The 25,378-nt window shown below is 41.2% G+C and overlaps 1 protein-coding gene across 4 annotated transcripts in view; it reads right to left on the minus strand.

The window, feature by feature from the left end:
* The window catches only part of LOC144681763 (contactin-4-like), a 1,677,954-nt gene that overhangs the window by 1,207,820 nt on the left and 444,756 nt on the right, over window positions 1-25,378 (minus strand). For all 4 annotated transcript variants that reach the window (XM_078543733.1, XM_078543732.1, XM_078543731.1 and 1 more), the window contains exon 4: window positions 4,922-5,097. In XM_078543733.1, the coding sequence (XP_078399859.1) occupies window positions 4,922-5,097 (176 nt within the window). The remainder of the gene's footprint in view (window positions 1-4,921; window positions 5,098-25,378) is intronic.

The following is a 25,378-nucleotide window of genomic DNA, read 5'->3' on the forward strand; positions in this document are numbered from 1 at the left end:
GGTCCCAGTGATTAGCCATTTGTGAATACATTTCAATGGACAAGCTAATCAGTTAGGGGATAAGCTCTCAATAATGTGGAAAGATGCATCATTATGATTGTGCAGTAGCCTACTGGTTATGGAACAGAATTAGCAACCCTGGAATACTCAATTCTCATCCCACCACTGCAAATTATAAAATTAATCATTTAAATAATGTAATAACTTATGGGCGAGCAGCAGAAAACAACCATAAAAGTCGTCAGATTGCTGATGGTTCAGTGATGCACTTCAGAGAGATACCTAGTATTTTTATTCAGTCTAGGTTACATCTCTCACTCAGGGCAACAAAGCGTAGGAAATAAATATTGTTTCACCAGTGTTTCCCATATCCCAAGAAAAGAAATATAGAGATCACATTGAAGACAACCTTTTCTAGCAGATGGACATAACAACATAAGCAATAGGAGAAGGATTAGGCTATTTGGCCCTTTCTAGTTTCTCCGCCATTCAATATGATTATGACTGGTCTTTTGCCTCAACTCTAGACTGATTCCTGGGATGGCAGGATTGTCATATGAGGATACATTGGGTTGACTAGGCCAAATGACCTACTCTTGCTCCTATTATCTGTTTCTATGTTCCACCTTCCTGCACTATGCTCATATCCCTTAATTCCCTTCATATCCAAAATTCTACTGGTCTATCATGACTGGTATTCTCTGTCCTAGGTTGATGCTCAAAGATCTGTCAAATGCCGAAGCCAGTTGACTATGCAGTGGCAATTGACAGTTTTCTGGGAATCAGAGGCACATCATTTGCAGGTGCATGGTATCTGCCTGCCTACTTTCTCCAGTTATAAAGTATCCCCAAAATGCAAGTGAATGTATGTTCTTTAGTTAAGCAATTAAATCTGTTGCACCATGTGCACAATACCACCTGGAGAAAACTATTCCTCCAGAATGTTCACCAGTATGTAATAAATGCTCATCAAAGTGTGCTTGGGAATCCTCCAAATGATGTGTAATAAATGGGGGTCACATCAAAGGGCAAATCTTTTGGCTTTAACCAACCAACCTCATTCTCAAGGCAATTATTAAAAAAACCACATTTTATTCACAGATCAATTGATGTGAAACAATTAGGAAGATGTTAACATTTCTTCCCAGCAGTTACTTTTAGATTTATAGTTTATTTTGACTATGCAATATTTGAAGTCACACTGAGTTATGTAACTTGTTTTGCATGGAAAGTCCCTGGCACAAATTTAAATGCTTCACAAGAAAGAAAATTGGGCAAAAGATCAAACACTGGAAACAAACTTTCTAATACTTCTGGTTTTCTAATACTTCTTTGGCTTTTACCTCTATTTAATGACATAACTTTTTCTTCAGTATCCCTCCACTATAATAAAATGTGTCTACACTGTTGGTGCAGTCCAGCTGCATTAAAGGTTTGAAGTGCAGCTTGAAACTGCACGTTTGGTGGAAAAAATTATCTGTCAAACTGAATAGGCTCCCGTTGTTTTTGTGCTGAGAATATTTTGCTTCATCACATCGACCAGGAAGCTTTGTTGACTGCACAAAGTTAGCTGGTGCCAGCCAGAGCAGCAGTACAGAAATTACAAATGCTCAGGCCATTCTGGTAACTGAGGAGGGGAAAATCCAACCCTCATGCTTCTGACTATTAGTTGACCTGTATTAGAAAGCTATTAGATGAGTGCAATGTTCTGACAGCTGTCATGGTTGAGCTGGTGGAGGTCTGCCAGCATGTATGCGCCTTAAAATTGGGTGCAGCACATCGAATTCCTAGGCCGCTACATCCTGGTATCCCATTTTTATTTTATTTTTAAAATCCAACTTTTAAAAGTAGATATTTTTAGACAAAATGGGGTGAGAAGGAAGACACTTTTCCAAAACACAATTATAGGTCTCATCATGTCACTTTGTAATCCCTCCCCTTTCTGGGTCACTTTCTCAATCGCCTACACCTCTCCAAATCATTTCTCCTTCCTAGATATGTCACACCTACCAATTGTGCCCCCCCGACTTCCTATTTGTGCCGGTCCCCTAGTCGGCCCCCTCTTTCAACCTCAGGATCTCTGAGGGCAACACAGAACCATGAAAATGAAATTATATTTGCAGATGGACTGGCTGGTGATGCCAAGCAGGTGTCTGCAACTCGCCTGTCTCATATAAATGAAGCCCGAGGCTCAATATTGGATGTGCCTTCTGGTGCAGTGATCACTTTCTGTGTGTCATTCAGGCTAGCTAGAACCAATTTCTAGGCCATTGTGTGACAACCCGAAGAGATCATTATAGCAAGTATCATGAACACTTTAAACACAGAAAAGGGTTCATCTTCAATGACTTCTGGAAGAATTTGTGCTTTAAAAGACACTTTCCCTTAAAGGGTTAATAAAGGACTCTGATTGCTATTCCTGGAAAAAGTATCATTTCACAAGAAAGAATAATTAAGCAATGGAAAAAAAAACTGTCAACCTCTTGACCCGGGTGAACTGTGTACATGGGTTTTATGGCTCTGAAAAATAAATCATGCCTGGAAGACTACGTTTTAAAAGGGGGTTTTGAGAAGAGAAGGACCAACTGCTTGAGAAGGAAGACTGCAGCATTTTGCAGTCCAGAGCCAATCCACAGCTGAAAATGAATATAAGCTGCATCTGAGATGCTCTACATGCTGGGACAGAGTAACCTCGGGTGTTCCATGAGTCCGTCTAAACATCAGTGCCGAAGTCATTGATTATTTCATGGATCATTGCTGAGAGACCAACCAGATAACCCAGATGCCATTTCAAGCACTCCACCATCTATCCATTACCTTTGCACTATTGGCTTGTAACCTTTGGCCGAGGTGTGTGTGTGTGTGTGTGTGTGCGCGCGTGTGTGCGCGTGTGTGCGTGCGCGCGCGTGTGTGTCTGACTTAAGGGTATATCAAAAGAATAATTAGTATAATTTCATGTTCCATCCTCTATGTTGATAAGCTTTGCCTTTCTATTTGACAAGACTGGTTTTATAATAAACTAATAAGTTTGTTGTTTATTGAAAGAAGCCTGGTTAGACTCTCTAAAGTCTCTTTTACACTGGGTAGTGAAGGTAGACAATTGGCCACTTTGGTGAGTAAATTAATCTTTCAAACTAATGGTACGATCTGTAGAGTAGTGGGGGCAAGGTCAACTGCGTACTCCTCCCATCCCGGTCATAACAAAAGAATGCTCTTTGTTTAGCGATCTTGGCAAACTACATCACTTCCCTTTCAAAAATTCTGAACATACAACTCACCCCACTTAACATTTTTAGATGCTAATTGCCTTTTAGTTAAAATACAGCACAATTCTAACATCTTTTATATCATTTAACGTGCTTAGCTCCACTCCATTTCTTTCTGATTTATTCCTTAAGCTAAGATTTTAAATACAAACTGTATCAAATATTTTAAAATTCAGTTTTCAACCAGTTAGTATCTTATTAATATATTTTTTAAATCCTGCCAATATGTTCATCTCATATATCTTTGGACATCCTAGCCATATTAACACCTGCTGGCCTTCATGCCTGGCGAACACAAAGTGCTCATAACTGAAGAAGGGAAAGTTTTAAATGTTCACAATTCCAATTATCTCTTGAATTCAATATAGTTACATCAATTCCACTCAGAACAAGCATAACTCTTAACAATATCTCCCAATGCTAACATAGGCACTTTGTAATTAATGTCTCGGGTATACAGTGTTCACGATTGAAATCAGCTACCAATTAAAACAGTAAGCCTTGGAATTTCTCTCTTCAAATATGGCTCCTTCAAAACTGCATCAATAAAAAACACCTAAAATGCCAGCCGGACATTTGTTTTTACAACAAATGGCTGTAAAGGAAATGCAAGGACACCAAGTAAGTTAGCACATTTTCAGCTTTCACTTTTGGACCCAGAAACCGGAAGGAAAACTGCATTTCTGCCAAGGGACATAAGTCTGAATTTCATCCATGCTTCCAGGTGTGCCAAGAGACGGGAAAATCAATTAATATGGATAATATTTTCACCAGCAACTCCGTGTTTATGAAAGTACGAATGCCTACGTTCATTATTTCTCGTGAATTATTGCAGAATGGCTTGATGACTTTGCCAGAAATAAGTTAAAAAAGGCATTGATGCCATAATTTTCAGAAAACTGTAAACACATAGACATTAGAAGAAATCTTCCCCATTGATCTTTAATAGAACCAGCCTTAAGAGGTTTCCATGTATATCTGCCTTATTCATTAATAGAGTATTGGAAACTATTTCTCCAAGGTCAACAACGCTTATGATTTCACGTCACCCGTAATTCCCCACATTATTATGGTACACACAGAACAAACCTGGCACAACACATACAGAGCCTCAAAACAATAAACATATTTACTACAGGAGTGTGTAAGATAAAATGCTACAAATGCGCAGAATTCAAAATATTTAATTTTTGAAAAATTAATTCTGATAGAACATTGGAAAGGAGTTATTAAATTTTAAGGAGCAAAGAAAGAATAAATGAAAGGCAAAAGGAATTGCTAACCAAAAGCCATCTGTTCTGTTTTCTTTTCCAAAATCGAATGTGATTAAATATAATAAGAGGCACAGGATATTAACTCATGGAAAACTGTAGAAGACAGTGTTATAAATAAAGCTATGCCTTCATGGAGATTCAGACATGACATCAAGCATATGAAATTTCACCCTCTATGGATTTTGTTGCAGTTACTGGGATAGAAAGTGAAGGACGAATGTGCCTGCAATTTTCCAATATGCACTTGTGGCCATGGCAGGCAAGATTCACCCCTGTTAATGCACATCCAGAAAAATACCACTTAAATTACATGTAAAAAATAAATATGCAAGACTTATTTTCTAAAATCATCCATTGTGGAAAGAAAGCCTCACAACTTACATGCAAACTGAAGCTTCACTGCTTTGCTCACGATTGTGCCAAACAAATTCGTTGCAAAACACTGGTAGGTTCCATAATCTTGGGTCCTAACTGGGTTATTGATTACCAGATTGCCACTAACCAAACTATAGCGGTAATTGATGCTTATGTCAATGTTTGTGCCATTTCTTTGCCACCTAGGAGACAAAAAATGCAAGAACTATTTTAATTATTTTGTTACAAATTTTTCTCAAATATTTCAATGCATGTATAAATATGCTATTGAATAATAGCACCTTTAATTTTAAATTTTTAAGCAAAGAAGGTTCATTACACAAAGTAGGAATGAAATTACTAAATTTAAAACTAACAAGTTTATGTGACTCAGATTTCATTGATGAGTTTTCAACATTTAAATAAAGACTTGTTTTTCTTTTTACTCCAACAACCTCATCACATTGGGTCTTGCTTTCTAGTCAATGATTACCAGTTTTCAAAATGAGTCCCGCAACTAAAATGGAAATGAAGTGTTTTTCAATTGCACCTTATTTGATACAAGTGGGTTCTTCTATTGAACAATCCCTTCCAAGCACAAGATTGCAACAATGCAAGAAAAAAACACACTCCTTTCCAGTCATGTTATATTCACTGTCTCTACATAATCACTGCAGCTGCCACCAATCCCTTGTCTTCACTTTCACTCTGAGGTATGCTCAACGCAAACTTCACTGCTTGTTTGTTTTCCTTATAATTTGCTGAAAATGCCTGAAAATGCCTTTTGCTGAGTCATAAATAGCAACTTCTATTAATGAATAATGTGTGTTTATTTTCTCAGTTTGACTCTTGAAACCTACAATATATTTGCAAGTTTTCTTGGCATTTTAGAAGTATTTGATTGGCATCATCCTTATTGAAATCTTATTTTTGGAAATTGCTCTTTAGGATGTGAGAGCAACTGGCAGGGCTGGCATTTATGGCCTGTCCCTAGTTATCCTTGAGAAAGTGGTGCTGAGTTTCTTCTTGAACTGCTGTACAGTTATGCGGGGAGTTCCAGGGTATTAACTGAATGACAATGAAGGAAGAGCAATATGTATTAAGGTCTAGATGGTGTGCGGCTTCAGAGCGGAGGGGGTGGGTTGGGGGGAATTGATGATGTTCCCATGCACATGGTGCCTTTGTTATTCTGGGTGGTTGAAGTCACAGGCTTGAGAGGTACTGCTGCAGAAGCCATGGCAACTAGCTGTTGTGCATGTTGTAAACTTTACACACTCTGCCAAGGTATTCATTGATGGAGGGAGTGGATGTTCAAGCTATTAGATGGGGTACTTATCAACATGATTTATTTCCCCTGAACTTTGCTAAACTTCTTGAGTGTTGGTGAAGCTGCACTCATCCAGTCAAGTGGAGAGGATTCCATCAAGTTCCTGGTTATTGCCTTTTAGGTGCATGAGTCACTTACAACTAAAAACTTAACTTCTGACCTGCTCTAGTAGTCATGGCAATTATGTGGCTGGTCCAGTTAAATTTCTGGTCAATATGTTGCCAGGATATTGATGGTGGGGATTTGGTGATGGTAACGCCACTGAATGTTGTGGGGAGATCGTTGAGCTCTCAAGATTTGGAAATGGTCATTGTTTTCTTTGTGGAGAAAATGTTACTTGCCACTTATTAGCCCAAGCCTAGATTTTAACATCTCCTTAATGTCCGACTGAGTCAAATGCTGCCTTGATATCAAGGACAGTCATTCAGTCCTCAACTCTGGAATTCAACTTCCATCATGTTTAGGCCAAAACTGTAATGAGGTTGATAAATATTGAGTACTGTTTCAACACACAAATGAGGAGCATCATGAGCATATCTATGGGATAGCAAATAAGTACTTGGAAGTGGTGATTGGTTATATTATTTTTGTAATCTTGAATATGTAAACTTAATCATATACTTGTAGCTTTGCTGGTTCATCTTATCTAAATGATGCAGCAGGTTGCCCAGTTCGTAAGTCTCTTGCCACAACAGCAAGGATGATTATGCAGCTGTTATGGGCAAGGGAGGAGAGATAACTGAAACCTCAAACTACCTTCCCTTACTGTTTGTAATCAGTACGGTTTTTTGTAAAGGTAAATGTGTGTATTCCTAAGCTCCCTTTTGCATGTGGTCAAATTAAAGAACCAGATGCAGACTTTTGTGGGTTTAAATAAAGAGGTTTATTTATTCACACACTCACTCCAAAAATCTAAATGCTATATCAGTCAGACACAACACACTCAAGAAAGATACAATGAAAGAATATAGTGCACTTCTAAAAGTGTTAAACCAAAAGAATAGTTAACAGTTCACATGCTTGGCTTGTTGTAGGAGATCAGTCATTATGGGCCCGGTAGAGAAAGGAGCCCTTATACACTCTTGGATTATCCACTCTCAGATTGGTTCAAATAGCTGAAGTCAGATATCCGGAAATTTTGCTGGGTTCCCTTGAAGAGATGAATGTTCAGCAGTTTGTGAAGCTCGGCAGTTGTGCTTTTCATGTCAGAAGGTCAAATTTCTTTACAGATTGGCTTGGAGATTTGGAATCAGGCTTGGAGGTTTTAAATACTTTACAGCCTCCTGGTTCTTAAAAGACAAAGTTGACACTGCCTTTTCTGCAGCTGCTGTCTCTTTCAGTGTTTTTTTGCAGTCTGCAAGACTGGGTCTTCGGATAAGAAAATATTTCAGTATCAGGGGCTGGTTTCAGTCACATAATCAATGGCCATTGTCCACCCAGGATGACTGAAAGCTAAAGGCCATTGATATACAATAAATGATTTTATGGTTGCCTTTCACACTCATTTTGTGGATAACTCATTTCTTCAGCTCTTTTTCATGAAGCATTGATCTTGGGGGCGAGAGGTCCAGAGGTCTATTGGCTATAAATTTTTGGTAAATCACAGACAATTACATATGTAAATCCCATTGCTAACATTTGCTTGGTATGTTTATTCCAGGGGAGGGCCCAACCCAGGGTGATTCAATTAGAACTTTCCAGGAGATTGAGATAGTCTGTGTTGAATAAGCAATAGTCACCTACTCTCAGCAGCGATCTTAGTCACCCTTTTTAAAATTCATTCATGGGATGTGAGCTTCGCTGGCTAGACTGTCATTTATTGCCTATCTCTAATTGCCCTTGAGTTGCCTTCTTGAACCACTGCAGTCCATGTGGTGCAGGAATACCCACAGTGCTGTTTCGAAGAGAGTTCCAGGATTTTGACCCATTTACAGTGAATGAATGGTGATATAGTTCCAAGTCAGGATGGTACGTGGCTTGGAAGAGAACTTGCAGATGGTGGTGTTCTCATACATCAGCTGCACTTATCCTTCAGTAGTCGTGGATTTGGAAGGTGCTGCCTAAGGAGGCTTTATGAGTTCCTGCAGTGCATCTTGTAGATGGTACACACTGCTGCTACTGTGTGTCAGTGTTGGAGGGAGTGAACGTTTGTGGATGGGGTGCCAAGCAAGCGGGCTGCTTTAACCTGGATGGTGTCAAGCTTCTTGAGTGCTATTGGAGCTGCATTCATCCAGGCAAGCGGAGACTATTCCATCACACTTCTGACTTGTGCCTTATAGATGGAGGACAGGCTTTAGGGAGTCAGGAGGTGAGTTACTCGTCACAGGATTCCCAGCCTCTGACCTGCTCTTGTAGCCACAGTATTTATATGGCTAGTCCAGTTCAGTTTTTGGTCAATGGTAACCCCCAGGATGGTGATAGTGGTGTTAGTGTCTATTTTAAAAAAATAAAATACAGTTCCAGGAGCTTTCATGGGAACACAGTCTATGCTTGCAGTTATAAATAAAACATGCCTTCACTGGGCATAACAGAGCTCTTTCAGCAAATTATGATTTTTTTCTTCAGGTGTTTCCTGATGGAGGAAAATGAAGAAACCGTCTTGTTAAACAGGTTGTTTTGATTAAAAGGTATTTAAATTGGCCCCTTTTCCAGCACTTGAAAGTAATCATTGAAATGGTAGTGCCACTAAACAGCATTTTGGTTCATTGTTACACAATGGTGTGGAATGGAATGGCTTTTGCCATCAAGGTAAAGCACCAAGGGAAATCCATATTCTATCCAGAGATTGAAGGAAAAAATAATCTCCCTTTCCACTTCAAAGTACTATAACTTGTCACATCTAAAATGATGCTCCTCTTTCCAATTCCCATGTTCACCTCTCTCCAATCAGGTTTCTACCCCAACCACAGCAATAAATGGCCTTAATAAATGATGAATATGGGAAACTACAGTTTTGAGAGGAGTATTTTCCTCTTCTTTTTCTCTGTAGACTTTGACATGGTCAAGCGTCCTTTTCCAAAGTAGGGTCACCTGATTCTATTGTTTCCTGTCCAGTTGTAATGTCAGTATCTCTACCACTGGCTTCAGTTCCTGCCACTACACCAGGAGTCCCTCAGGGATCTACCAGTGGCTCTCTTTTCTTCTTCATTTGAATTCAACATCATCAATGACCTCCAAAACTTTCTCTACACCACCTCTATGTTGTTTGACTGTTTGTCCGACATCTAAGCTGGATTTTCTGGTCCCGCCAGCGGCAGGTAATGTCACAGGCAGGACAGGATATTTGGAGAGGCAGCCAAAAGTCCATTGACCTTCGGCGGGAATTTCCAGTACCGCCAGTGGGCAGGACTGGAAAATCCCGGCCCTAGTCTTGGAGGAGCTGCAATTCCATCCAGATGTTTATGACTAAAACTGAAACCACCATCTTTGTCCCCATCACAAATTCCATACCCTTGTCACTAATTTCATCCCCATTCCTGGCCACTGTTTCAGGCTGAATCATATGGTTCATAATCTTACCATACTATTCGACTATATATTTTTGACCCCATATTCTCTCCATTTCTAAGGTCACCTGCTTTCAACTTTGTTATATCACCCACCTAGCCCAACTGCTGCCAAAACCTCTACCAAAAACCTCTCAACTCTAGACTCAACTATACCCCTGCTTTCCTAGGCAGATTCTTATCCTCCGCTCTCCATAAACTTTATGGGCAGAATTTCCCGGTCAGCGCGCGGGGGCGGGACCCACACGCCGACACGTAAAATGATGCGCGGTGACGTTGGGCGTGCTTCCCAATGTCACCCCGTGTCATTTAGAGTTTAGGTTCGGCGGGCGTGCAGCTGAATGTCTGCGCGCCCGCCAAACTGTCAAAGGTCTATTAATGCCTGTTAATTACCTACTTGAGATTGTTGTCAGGGCTGCCCATCCAACCTTACGGTCAGCGGGCAGGCTGGGAGCCCAGGCGGGCTTTCGAAAAAGCATGAAACCTCATCCACGGGCGGAATGAGGTTTCATGAGGGATTTAAAATGTTCGGAAAATTTTAAAATAAATGTAAAAAATTTTTTCATACCTTTGATAAATTTTTCAAAGTTCAACTGATCTCCCTGAGGCAGCACTTTACCTCAAGGAGATCTGTGTGCTCTTATGCGTGCATGTGCAAAAGAGCGCACAGACCTGCTCAGGGAATCACCTCCCCCCCAGGCGCCTGCACAGGGAGTGTACAGCGCTTCTGGACGGACATCATGCTGGGTGGGCCTTAACTGGCCCGCCCAAGTAAAATGGCTGCACACCCCCCGACTGGGGGCGCCGATCGGGAATCCACCTGCTCACGCCTGCTCCCGCACAACCCCACCGATGAAGGGAAAATGCTGCCCTATGTTATCCTAAAATCTGTTGTTTATAGCATATGTCACACTGAATCCCATAGGCTTGCAGTGATAGGCCAATCATCATTGCTCAAACGTTGGTTTTGGACAGAAACAAAGAATTAGGTTAAGTGGATTAGAAAAGGATGGGAAGTGGTGTAGTTCAGAAGTGATTACTGGGTCCACTTTTATTCCTCGTACAAACAGATGATTTGGACTTGGGTATGAATCTCAAAGTTTGCTACTGCCACAGTGCCAATAATGAAAAGACTTCAAACAGACACGTGAACAGAATGGGCAAACAGGTGGATGATGTAGAAGCTCATACATTTTTAGAAGAAAAATAAGGAAAAGGACTATATTATTGATAGAAAGATACTGAACAGTGTGTGTAAACAGAGAAACTGAGATGCTTAGAAATTCAAATATATAGCATTCTTTTTAGAATGTGCACACAGCACTTTAATTGGGCCCTAACTAATGTTTTGGACTCTTTTAATCCATGCCCCAGTTATAAAACCTCATCAAATATAGTTGGCCTTTTGCTGGCTTTATATAAATTTGGGGAATTGTGTATTTGAACCTCTGAGAGAGTGATTTGCAGTTTAGTTTCACCAGGATAATGGCAGAAATTGGAAACTGCAGTTTTGAGGAGTGGCACAATACTGTGATTATTTGTTTTAAGTGTAACAGTCATGGCTAAGAGGAGAGTTAAAGACATTTTAAAACTATAAAGGTTTTTGAGATACCAATTAGGGAAAAATTATTCTCTTTAGTTAGGAAGTCAGTGATTAGAGATTATCAATTTCAAATTTTGGCCAAGATCATGAGAAAGGGATTGGAAAAATTATTTACACAGAGGGTTGTTGGTACATGGAATGCTTTACCACTAGGAGTGATTGAAGTAGAGATCACTGCATTTTTTTTTAACAGGAAAATTAGATAAATATTACAAGTAGAAGGAAATACAAGGCCATTAGGAGACAGCCAGGCATTGGGGTTAGTTTCAAATTGCTCGAGCAAATATACAGCAGAGCTGTATGGCCTTATTCTGCCCTGTAAACCTCTTTCATTCTATGATTAGTTGTTGGGTGAACTGAGATATAACTTACAATGAAACTCCATGACTAATATGTATGATTAACAGTTTTCTCATGTTTAAATTCATCGAGGTGATGGATGGTAACAGTTTAATGATTATATATATATATTAAATCAGAAGATTTACTTAGGTTCATAATAGCGCCATCGTCAATATGCTGCACCAACAACATCCATTAACCTCATTTTCAGAACACCACCACCCACTGTGCCAACATGACATTCCATTTTCCCATACCAACCATCCTTTCAGCTTCCTGAAGTTAGATTGTCCAATTAGTGCCAATTCATGCTAAATTAAAGCTTCATGCTCTACAATTTGTTTTAAATTAACTCAAAAGTATTCCTAAAATAACTTGACTGCAGAAATCATGATTAAATTCATTGAACTAATTTGAAGCCTATCTAGCCTTTTGCCCTTTATGGTACATGCATGCCATTTAGTTCTCTCTTTTATCAAAGAGTAGGATAATTTGTTTTAATTACAGCAGCTCATAAAGCCTTATTGTATTAATGACATTCATATGCAAGGGTGTTGCACATTGACTATCAATTATTTAGTTAATACATTAAATATTACTGATATTATCTTTTCAAATAAATTCAAACAGCAGAAAAATAATTTTAAATCCTTAGCTATGTTACTAAATCCTTTTAAGTGCCTCCTGACAAACTGTATTGAGATTTGTTATTAATCACCATAAGTATTTTATTAAAACAAATCATGTTTCTGGTTGATTTAGGTATTTTATCACTAGCAATTGTAATTCTACTTCCTGGAAAATGTAGCAATGAATGTTACTGTAAATCACTCCACGTCCATTGTTTACATTGATAGGTTATGTACTTCAGTACCTTAAATGAACAAACATAAGATGGGGACTTTCTTCTAGAGATTGAAGTGTTGTCTTATGTGCGTCAAAAGTAGCATTTAGCAATGGAATACTTGCTTCAAAGAACAAATGAAAAACTAATCTCAGTGACTTTCCAATAATACAGTAATCTGCTTCAAGCTTGTTTAATTCTGTTCGAAAATAGCTTCTTTAGTTTTGCAGTTATCTTTATCTTGGTCAGCTACACTTTTGAAAAGGAATTTGAATTTTGTTCAAATCTTATTTTTACCTTTCATTTCAGGATGGACTTAATCTAGTATAGAACATTTTTGTGCCTTTTCACCAACATGAAAATTCCGGTGAGTATTGAGTGGTAGAACATCAGTAGAAATTACTGATCTGAATGTACCCCTCCAAGAATTGTGTCAAGTAGTAGTGGAAAGATCAGAAAATGTGAATTTATACTTATTAAGACCAAACTAAGCCAGTATGAAACACTTGTGCAAAATTACCCAAGAGAAGAAAATAAACTAAAATTGATTATTTAATCTCAGGTAGACCTGGCATTATTAAATTTCAAAGAGGAGATAGCAAAAGTGTGTGGTAGAAAATTGTTTTCTGCCAGGTGTATGGTCATGGCTTGGTATCTCACAGTGCAATAGGATGAAAAAGAGAAGAGGTGTGGAAGGTATAGAAATTATAACAAGTATTACCCCTATGCAGTAGGTCTTCCATAAAATCAACTATCTGTATATAATACAAGAGCAATGAACGGGCATGCTGAAGCTCAGTATGTAGGTCATGACTAATATTGGACCAATGCATCCAATAAAATCTGCAGGTTAAGTAAATTATACCTACACCACCACAAGATTTTCAACATTACTGCCACAAGGTCCTCCTTGGACATGCAAGAATTAGCTGTTTTTTCCAATGACTAGGTAACTGAAGCCATGTTTTGCCATTCATTTAGTTCATGGATTTTAGGTCAAAACAGCAGCATTAGCGATCATTCTTCCTAAATTGGACAATCCCCCAAAGCGCAACGCACTACTGACTGTATGGCTCTGATTATAACACTGCCCTACCACCACCCCACAACTGGGAAAAACAGGCCAGGGGTGGAAGGTGGGGAGCAGGTCAGTTAAAATGAGTGGGGACACATCCACTTCTTTCCTGCCCTAATCCAATTGACTGCAATTTTAGGTTGCAAGTGGCAAGGACAATCACCCTAAGATAGTGGGGTCCTCCTCAAATTTTCAACTGGGGCTCCAATTACATAACTGTGGCCAGATTTTCTATTTTAAATTGAGGCCTCGTTGGAGAAGCCTTGATGGCGTTCCAGCAAAGTCACCTGCTGGGAGGTGGATCGTAAGCCAGAAGAAGTCCAGTAGGCACTATTAAATTTTAGTTCCTGTTTCCTGTGGGTCAGGTGGAGCAGAAATGCTCCTTCTGGCCCCTTAAGGAAATCTTGGGCCTTCTTTACCCCTGCTCCCAATTGTGTCTGGATTACTCCTGCAGGTGACCAACATAAGTTTCATGTCACCCTAATTCCATCTCACTTGTCAGCCAGGGAGTTGTTCCTGTTAGCATTGGCTGAGAGCTGGGGCCTGAATGTCAAAATGAATCAAAATCTCTCAGGGCCTCAAGATGCAAGTTTGCTGGTTGCCCGGCCCCTCACGTGGACCAGCCCCATTCCACTATAAAATCAGGGTCTGTGCCCATGATCAAGCTTTTGGCATACCCAGATAGGAATGGCTATTATTACATTAATTTGCAGAGGTATTCTTGTTGAGCAGATACATGAGTTTCAAAATTAATGCTAATGCTGCTGAAATCAATCCAGGGAGGGGAGCATGCTGTCATGCCCAGTAAAGACATGACAAATTCATAACTTTTAAACATGCACTGTGATCAGTGCGGAGTCATCTGGAACTGACTTTTCTTTTAAAAGTGGACATCAAAATGCTACAAAAGATGGCTGCCGAGAGTCACCTGACTTTGTCCATGGATACAAACTGCCACACTGTCTCAAAAGAATAAAGGGATCATTTCAGGGTATTAAGTGTCCTTGCTCATCTCCTGAAACCATCTAAAAGCTGTTTCCTGATTTGAATGTGTCGTTCTGAAACCAAGACAATGATTATCTCAAATTCCCAGGGCGAATGTCTGCAAGCAGTAGCTCAGGTTTTGGCTAACCCAATGAAGCCTAACACCATATTGGAAAAGAAGACTGTGAGAAACTACATGATAAGACAGCTACGTTGGTCTCCCATTTTAATCTTTAAGCTCTGTCTGTAAAACACAAAACTGCAGAAATAGCAGCAGCGTAGAGGGCAACAAGGCCCATCCCTTAAGACCTGGAGGCTGCAACATCATAAGGTTTCCAGGCCTGTTCCTTTTCAAGCCCACAAATACAAAAAACTGACCTCGTGGTATCTAGGCTACAATAAATTATCTTAATGACCTACAGAAGGTCCAGAAGGTTCCTTCAATGCTGAAACGTCTCTGTGGTATTTGAATTTCACCTAGCTACACCTCAGGAGTCAAAAACCTCTTGTTCACCAGGTCTGCAGTGTGTGTTTTCCAAGATGAACCAATCACATGAATTGCAAACTATCCTTTTGTTTAGAACATGTAAAAGTACACTATTGTCTTTAACTGTATTTTTATTGCGTGTGTATGTGTGTGTGTGTGTGTGTGTGAGTGTGAGGGAGAGGGAGAGTGGGTGGCATAGCATTAGATTTTCGGGGTGAATGCATGAATAAATACACTAAGTATTTAAGAAATACACACCTCTTCCTTTTCAAAAAAAAACACACTGATTATGGACAGTAAGTGACGGGAACATGGGCTTCAGTTCTCTCTCATCTCTGTCTGTTGCAATGCCTCAGAAAAGTTAGCTGGATTATAAATGTATGCTTCCTTTTAAAAGCACCTTTACCTTCCCCTCAGCCCCTTCATCTTTGCAAGCCTTACTTCCAATCTTCATTTGCTCTTCAAAGTCCCTGACATTCTGAATGTATCATTGCTTCCCAGGAATGTGAGTCACCTTGAAGCTTGGCAAGATAAATCTACCAATGAATGTCTTGATCAGTGTGCTCCATGTGAAAAGCTATGGCACATGGTCAAGATGAGAGATGAGTTATTTGTCGTGAATGAGCACATCAAAGGCAGAGGCACAGGAGCTTTATATCAGGTGAACTATGGCAGAGGTGTGGTAATGAACTGAAGGTCAGAGGAGAGGGAGTAGAGTTTTGAGACTGAACTTATGTGGGAGTATTTTTTTAATGTGTATGACGAACTATGATTTGGAGTTGAGCAATTGAGCAATTTCATGCTAATCACATTTTAATCCTGCTGAGTTTAAACCCATGTCCCAAAAAGGAGCCCCTGCACGTTATTTTTCCAAATGATTTTCCTTCAGATTACTTTTTATTAAAGTGGCACAGCTTTCCTGAGAATTATATCTGCTTCAAATATTTTAATTATACTACATCTTACACAATGAAAAGTACAGTTAATGCTGCAGGATGTCCAGGGAAGCAAAAGGTTTTTTTTCCCCCTGAGATTGTCTGCAGTTAATTTACCGAGAAGGTACCAAGATTTGTTGACAACGAGAAGCCCTTGACTACCATGCACACTTTGATTTGTTAATAGACAACAATTTATGTAGCAGCACAGCTACTATCAGGAGTTTGGAAGGGAAATTTACCTATGATCACGGATCTAGGAGGAATGAATAGCACCTCCACATGTGAAAGTTGAGTAGTCATTAGTTTAATATCGCTCCCCCACCGCCTGCCCCGCTCTTCCCCAGAGGAAAACAACCAATATGTCCACACCAGCTCATGAAGATAAGCGTATATAAGGAAACATTGCTAACTACAAGCTTATAGACTTTAATCTGTTCAATTGACTGGCTTTCTGATACTGTTAACTTGTCAGCTAACAAAAAGGCCATATTCAAATTAACCCCACCAATTTATATCGGTTTCAAACACTAATTTTATAAGCAGCAAGCAATTGTAGCTGAACTACTGTCTTATGACTGAACCGCCTTCGTAACCTCTTGACTTTTTGTCAATTAACCATACCTAATTATTTGTACAGTTTAAATGTTGTTAAGGTGTCAGCTGTGGCTCAGTCCATAGCACCCTTGCCTTTGAATCAGAGGGTTGTGGGTTCATGTCCCACTCCCGGAAACCAAGAACTGTGATTGTACTTGGAAGAGTTGCAACCTGTGACTGCTGATAACTTGAAAGATTTTTAAATGTTGTTAACGCATTATAAGACTTTTTATACAGGACATACCTGGGAAATTTTCCCAGGTATGTCCTCTACACAAAAGCAGGACAAATCCAACCTGGCCAATTACAGGCTAATCAGTCTACTGTCAATCATCAGTAAAGTAATGGAAGGGGTCATCAACAGTGCAAATGCTTAGCAATAACCTGCTCACTGATGCCCAGTTTGGGTTCCACCAGGGCCACTCAGTTCCTGAACTCATTACAGCCTTGGTTCAAACATGGACAAAATAGTTGAACTCCCAAGGTGAAGTGAGGGTGACTGCCCTTGACATCAAGGCTGCATTTGACTGAGTGTGGTATAAAAAAGTCCTAGCAAAACTGAAGTCAATGGGAATCTGAGGGAAAAGTCTCCAATGGTTGGAGTCATATCTAGCACAAAGGAAGATGACTGTGGTTGTTGGAGGTCAGTCATCTCAGCTCCAGGACATCACTGCAGGTGTTCCTCAGGGTAGTGTCCACGGTACAAAAATCTTCAGCTGCTTCATCAGTGACCTTCCTTCATCATAGGGTCAGAAGTAGGGACGTTCGTTGATCATTGCACAACGTTCAGCATCCTTTGTAACTCCTCAGATACTGAAGCAGTCCATGTCCAAATGTAGCAAGACCTGGACAATATCCAGGCTTGGGCTGACAAGTGGCAAGTAACATTTGTGCCGTACAAATGTCAGGCAATGACTATCTCCAACAAGAGGTTGGATTAACCATCGTCCTTTGATGCTCAATGGCATTACCATCACTATCAACATCCTGGGGGGTTACCATTGACCAGAACCTGATCTGGACTAGCCATATAAATACTGTGGCTACAAGAGCAGGCCAGAGGCTAGGAATCTTGCAACAGGTAACTCACCTCCTGACTCCCCAAAGCTTGTCCGACATCTACAAGGCACAAGTCAGGAGTGTGATGGAATACCCTCCACTTGTCTGGATGAGTGCAGCTCCAACAACACTCAAGAAGCATGACACCATCCAGGGCAAAACAGCCCGTTGGTAGTATCCGCAAACATTCACTCCCTCCACCACCGACGCACAGTGGCAGCAGTGTGTACCATCTACAAGATGCACTGCAGGAATTCATCAAGGCCCCTTTGACAGCACCTTCCAAACCCATGACCACTACCATCTAGAAGGACAAGGGCAGCAGATTGATGGGAACACCACCACCTGGAAGTTCTCCTCCAAGTCACTCACCATTCTGACTTCGAAATGTACCACCGTCCCTTCACTGTCACTGGGTCAAAATCCTGGAACTCCCTTCCTAACAGCACTGTGGGTGTTCCTACACCACATGGACTGCAGTGGTTCAAGAAGGCAGCTCACCATCACCTTCTCAAAGGCAACTAGGGATGGGCAATAAATGCTGGTCCTGCCAGCGAAGCCCACATCCCATGAATGAATAAAAAAATAAACAATTCTTAGGTTATAGCTGATAAAAAATGGTTCATTCATTCACTCAGGAGATTTTGTGGACTCTGATAGGAATTTCATGGTGTGAATAGTAATCCAAACTGGTTGAGCTAAGATTGTTCAGCAAGCCACATTTATGGATTATTTAATCAAGGTAAAAGCTGGTTGGTAAACACAGACAATTCCTTGACAAGTACTTCAGGTGAAGAATTAAGGTTTCATCTGTTACCTTTGATAAATATTCTTGCTAGAGGGTATTCTGCCATGTTCATACAATATTTCTACAGCAGGGAACTTCAGGAAGCAGCTCCAATGCATAAGAACCCATTAAGACCCTGAAAGCACTTGAACAGAAACATTCACCTCAGGGAATCAGTTAGGGGGCATCAAGTCGTAGTACCTGATGAAGCAAATGAGCACCAATAAAGAAGTGAATGACAGCAGACAACCAGTAACAGAGATTTGGGGGCAGACTAACAGCTGCTGCGACCCTCACAGGTATAGCAGCTGCATACCAAGTTGCACTCCTTAATCAGCAGCAGCTCTAAATGTGGTCTTTTAAGAGCTTCTGAGCTCCCTGCATGGCATGCTGTTCCATCATCTGTGTTGGCAAGCAGGAGGATTTCATAGCAATATGGAGCAAATGGAAATTGCAGGACATCCTGCTGGTGAACTCCTGAGGATAAGACCAAGCCCGGGTGCAGTTTTGCTCACTAACATTGTGTCTGTTTCCATGGAGAGCTTGGCTTCCAATTTACAGGAAGCTCTTACTTCTGCTCTGCAAAAACTTGAAGACCAGCTTGGAAGTTCCTTGACGATAGGCTTGGCACTCTTTAGTGACAGTCAAAGGTTTGCCTTTACATAGTGTTCAATAAGGCACAGCCAGCAACTGGCCTATAGCAAGAAGAGATCTGAATGAGGATATGACCTCTCATCCGCCACTAGCAAGCAACTCAGGAGATTACAGAAGAGATTGGTCGGGGAGAAAAGCAGCCAACCAGCCAACGCAGAGGCTGGACTGGGTGGGGGGTGCTAAAGAGACAAGGCATTAGCTATCCTCGGGATTCTCACTGAGGAGCAACAGCATGTCACAGACTTGGTCCTCACACTGAGGTAGAATTTAGGAGATTAAGAGGCAGGCAAAAAAACACCCTGTGTTTGAAAGTTAGATCTCTTCAGGCATGCTGAATTATTTGCATCTGGATTGGATCACATGATTCCTGGACCATCTGAGGGTGGCAAAAACATGCAAGCACACCTGCCTTTTCTCCCAGAAGATGAATGCATTCTCCTTCATATCCAGGACAGCAACTGGCTGGCCTAATGGAATGCCCGTGCTGAGCTCTGTTCCATTTTAGTTTTATGTAACACATTCACAACCATAAGTGCTTGATGAATAATGTTGCAGACTACCTTTTGTCTTTTTTTTTCCCCTCATAGAATTTGCATTTATACTGTGCTTTCAATGGAGAAAAGCACCCAACATGCTTCCCAGAGGCATTATCAGAAAGAGTGAAACAATGAGTAACTGCTGGAAACATTGCCATACATAAATGGTGAGAGGAGATTCATAACTTAGCTGTTAGCATAACAGAAGGATGGAATTATGGTTCCACGCTTAAATTTACATGTAACGGAAACCGAGCGTCAATTTGCAGCTGGTTGCAATACTGGTTTTCAATATGCCACATTTCAAGCCCCAAGAATTACTTCAGACAGAAATTCTTTGTTACGTAGCTACAAGGTCATGACTGGAGCTTGAAATTGAGGTTTTTAAAAATCCATTATTGCTGTTTCATTTGAGATTTCCATTTTATAAAACAAAATATATGTCTGTGATGTAGCACACAACTGTGGTTGGTTGTAAAGTGATGTTTAATGAAACTCAAAGTCTAAGAACTGCATTGTGTGAAGCAATTTTGTTCGTGTGCACAAATGGAAGTGAACCAGGTAAAGCAAATGATTCAAAGTTGGAAGAGAACTTTTTTACATTATTATGAAAAATTTCACAGCCAGCAAGAAACGTTGGCCCAAATCTTCCAGTTTCCAGATTGTGTGAGACTGGACGTATGACCCAAGATGCACACCAGGACCCTCCATGAATATCTCCAACTCCGAGCCCCCCAGCTCCTCCCACAAACAGCCGACTACCCCTGACCCCTGACCATTTTATTCCCCCGACCTGACCCGACTACCCCTTCCTACCATTTTTCTCCCCCGACACCAGACCTGACTACCCAGGACTCATCCTACCCAGCCTCACCTACCTGCCACCTCACCCACCCTATCCACTTATCTCACCCACCCTACCCAGCTAACCGCTTACCTCAGTCACCTACCCACCCTGCCACCCTACCCATTCGCTGTCATTCATCCATTCACTCATTCACTAACATTCACAATGGCCCTTTAAACAGAACTCATGGCAGTTCATGCCATCAAAAGTGGGGATGTCCTGTCTCTCCCACCCCCCGACTCGACAGAGCTGTGATGGAGCTCTCAGAGGGACACTGCCCTCTGCATTACTGGTAAAGCCAGGATCGGAGGACTAGGCAAGAAATGCAGAGCAGCATTGAGATAACATCAAGTTCGAGCAGAGCAACAATCTGACGATGATTGCAACCCTTGGAAGATCCAGTTCATCATATTTCAGATTCAGAATTTTATCACTATGTGTAATACTACACCATATCAAATTTCAGCTCACATACAAACTTCTATGAGGGCTTTACAGGATGCAAGATTTTAAACATACGTAGACATAAGCAAACCCATATTGTGCAGTTTGAAGCTGTATTACAGTACTAGAAAGTAAGGTTTTCTCTTATTTGTTCAAGAATGTGAGAGTTACTGGCCAGGCCAACATTCGTTGTCCATCTCTAATTGCCTTAAGTTAGTGGCAAGCTGCCTTCTTGAACCACTGTAATCTATGTGGTGTAGGTACACCCATAGTTCTGTTAGCAAGGGAGTTACAGGATTTTGACCCACTGCCAGTGAAGAAACAGCGATAAAGTACCTACTCAAGTGGCTTGGAAAGGAACTTGCAGATGGTGGTGGTGTTCCCAAGTGTCTGCTGTTCCCCTCACCCTTCTAGATGATAGAAGTCACAGTTTTGGAAGGTGCTGTCAAAGAAGCATTGGTGAGTTGCTGCAGTGCATCTTGTAGATGGTACACACTGCTGCTACTGTACGTTGGTGATGAAGGAAGTGAATGTTTAAGGTGGTGGATGAGGTGCAGATCAAGCCAACTGATTTTTCCTAGATGTTGTCCATCTGCACTGGCTCAGGCAAGTGGAATGTGTTCCAACACACTCCTGACTTGTGCCTTGTTGATGATGGACAGGCTCTGGGGAATCAGGAGGTGAGTTAGTCAGCATAGGATCCCCAGCATCAGACCTGCTCTTGTTGCCACAGTATTTATATGGATAGTCCAGTTTAGTTTCTGGTCAGTGGCAACTCCTAGGTTCAGCAATGGTAAGGCTATTGAATATCAAGAGGAGATAGATAGTTTCTCTCTTGTTGGAGGTGATCATTCACTGGCACTTAAGTTGCAAGTAACATTTGTGCCACACATCAGCCCAAGTCTGAACGTTTCCAGGTCTTGCTGCATGCAGGCACAGATTACTCGAGCATGAGGAGTTATGAATGTTACTGAATACTGTCCACTGCAATCTTCAGCAAACATCCCCACTTCTGACTTTACAAGGGAGGGAAAGTCATTGGCAAGCAGCTGAAGATGGTTGGGCCTAGGACAGTACCCTGAACTCCTACAGCAAGGGCCTGGGTGTTACTCAAATTAAGAGCTTGTGGTGGAAGAATTAATCCAGGCTGGTCTTTTGGTTCAAGCTGGTTTATTTTCAAGATAACTCCTCAGTGCTACTGACTTCTAAGTAGCTTCCACACAAAGTATTCCAGCTGTATTTTGTTATTCTATTTAGATGGGATAATCAATGTGCATCACCTGTTTAACTAGCAATTGCCTTTAACAATATGATTGCTATGCAGTGTGATTATTTATACATTGACACTGGGGCTGAGTTGATTGGCCTCCAACAATCACAAACATCTTCCTTTGTGTTGGTAAAATGCCAACCAGAGGAGAGTTTTCTCCTAATTCCCATTTACTTCAATTTTGATAGGGCTTTTGATGCCACACTTGGTCAAATGATGCCTTGATGTCAAGGGCAGTCACTTACACTTCAGCTCCTGAATTCAGCTCCTTTGACCATGTTTAGATAAAGGCTGTAATGAGGTCTGGAGCTGAATTGCCTGGCCAGAAACCAACCTGAACACCAGTGAGCAGATTATTGCTGAGTTAGTGCCACTTGATCGCACTGATGATGGCATCTTCCATAGCTTTGCTGATGATTGAGAGTAGACTGACTCATAGACTCAAAGACGTTTACAGCACAGAAGGAGGCCATTTAGCACATCATGTTTGCGCCAGTCAACAAAGATCTGACTACACTAATCCAATTTTCCAGCGCTTGGCCCATAGTCCTGGAGGCTATGGCAACACAAGTGAATATCTAAATACTACTTAAATGTTACAAGAGTTTCTGACTCAACCACCCTTTCAGTCAGTGAGTTCCAGACTCTCACCACCCTCTAGGTGAAAAAATTTCTCCTCAACTCCCCTCTTATCCTTCTACCTCTTACCTTAAATCTATGCCCCCTGGTTATTGACTCCTCTACTAATGGAAAAAGTGCCTTCCTATCCATCCTATCTATGCCCCTCAATCTTATATACCTCTATTAGGTCCCCTTGCAAGCTTTGGTGCTCCAAGGAAAACAACCCCAGCCTATCCAATCTTTCCTCATAGCACAAACCCTCCAGCCCAGGCAGCATCCTGGTAAATCTCCTCTGCACCCTCTCCAGTGCAATCACATCTTTCCTATAATGTGGCAAACAGAACTGCACACTGTACTCCAGTTGTGGCCTAACCAACATTTTATACAGTTCTAGCATAACCTCACTGCCCTTGTATTCTATGCCTCAGCTAATAAAGGCAAATATACCTTGTGCGTTCTTAACCACCTTATCTATCTGCCCTGCTACCTTCAGGGATCTGTGGATATGCACACTAAGGTCGCTCTGATCTTCAGTACTTTTGAGGGTCCTACCAGTCATAGTGTAATCCTTTGCCTTGTTAGCCTTCCCCAAGTGCATTACCTCACACATTTCCAGGTTGCATTCCATCTGTCACTGCTCTGCCCACCTGACAAGTCCATCAATATCCTCCTGCAGTTTACGCTACCTTCCTCATTATTTACCATCTTACCAATTTTTGTGTCATCCGTGAACGAATTGATCATACCCCCTACTTTAAGTCCAAATCATTTATGTGCACCACAAACAGAAGGGCACCAGCACTGAGCCCTGTGGAATCCCACTGGAAACAGACTTCCAGTCACAGAAACATCCCCCTACCATCACCCTCTGCTTCCTGCCTCTGAGAAAATTTTGGATCCAACCTGCCACTTTGCCTTGGATCCCATGGGCTCTTATTTTCTTGACCAGTCTGCCATGAGGGACCTTATTAAAAGCCTTGCTAAAGTCCATGTGGACCACATCAAATGCATTACCCTCATCAACATTCTTGGTTACCTCCTCAAAAAAGTCAATCAAATTTGTCATACAAGACCTTCCCTTAACAAATCCATGCTGATTATCCCTGATTAATCCATGTCCCTCCAAGTCCAGATATATTCTGTCCCTCAGAATTCTTTCTAGTAACTCCCCCACCACCGAGGTTAGACTGACTGGCCTGTAATTTCCCTGTCTGTCCCTTCCTCCCTTTTTTTAATAATAGGGTAACTTTAGCAGTTCCCCAGTCCTCTGGCACCTCACCTGTGGCCAGAGAGGATTTGAAAATTACTGCCAGGGCCCCTGATATCTCTTCCCTCACCTCCCTCAACAGCCTGGGATACATCTCATCCGGGCCTGTGGATTTATCCACTTTTAAGGTCGCTAATACCTCCTCTCTCTCTATGTTAATTTCCTCTAATATTTCCACAGTCCTCCACCTTGATGTCTATACTTGCATCGTCCTTTTCCATTGTGAAGACAATGCAAAGTATTCATTGAGGACTGTACCCACATCTTCTGGGTCCACACACAGATGACCTCTATGGTCCCTACTTAGCCCTACTCTTTCCCTATTCTCTTGTTCTTTATATATTTAAAAAACCCCTTTGGGTTTTCCTTTATTCTACCCACCAATGGTTTCTCGTACACTCTCTTAGCTTTCCTAATTTACTTTTTAAGTTCCCCCCTGCACATTTTATACTCCTCTGGGGACTCTGCTGTATTGAGTCCTTGGTGTCTGCCATAAGCTTCTCTTTTTTTTCTTAAATCTAACCTTTATGTTCCTTGACATCCAGGGTTCTCCAGACCTGGAACCCCTTGGTCTTTACAGGAACATATTTGCCCCGTACTCTCGCCATTACCTCCTTGAATGCCTCCCACTGCTCTGAAACACGTTTTATCTGCAAGTAGCTGCTCCCAATCCACTTGGGCCAAATCGTAACTCATCTTAGTGAAATTAGCCTTTCCCCAGTTTAGAACTTTTATTCCTGGTCCAACCTTATCCCTTTCCATAAATATCCTAAATCTAACCAAGTTATGGTCACTATCTCCAATATACTCCCCTACTGATACACCTTCCACCTGCCCAGGCTCATTTCCGAATATTAGGTCCAGAACTGCCCTTGTTGGGCTTTCTGCTTACTGGCTAAATAAGTTCTCCTGGATGCAACATAAGAATTTTGCTCCCTCACTACCTTGCACACTAAAACTGTCCCAGTTAATATTTGGGTAGTTAAAATCCACTACTATTACTGCCTTATTATTCTTACACTTCTCTGAAATTTGATTACATATTTGATCCTCTATCTCTACTTGACTGTTTGGGGGCCTGTAGTACACACCCAACAGTGCGTTTGTCCCTTTTGTGTTTTTTACTTCTATTCATATGGCCTCATTTCATGATCCTTCCAAGATATCATTCCTCCTCATTGCTTTATTTGACTCCTTGATCAATATTGCGACCCCCTCCTCTTCCATCCCCCTCTCTATCTCATCTCAATGCCCTATAAGCAGAAATGTAGAGCTGCCAATCCTGCCCTTTTAGTCAGT

The sequence above is a fragment of the Cetorhinus maximus genome, chromosome 6 (genome assembly GCF_964194155.1).
Source record: "Cetorhinus maximus chromosome 6, sCetMax3.hap1.1, whole genome shotgun sequence".
Taxonomy (NCBI): domain Eukaryota; kingdom Metazoa; phylum Chordata; class Chondrichthyes; order Lamniformes; family Cetorhinidae; genus Cetorhinus; species Cetorhinus maximus.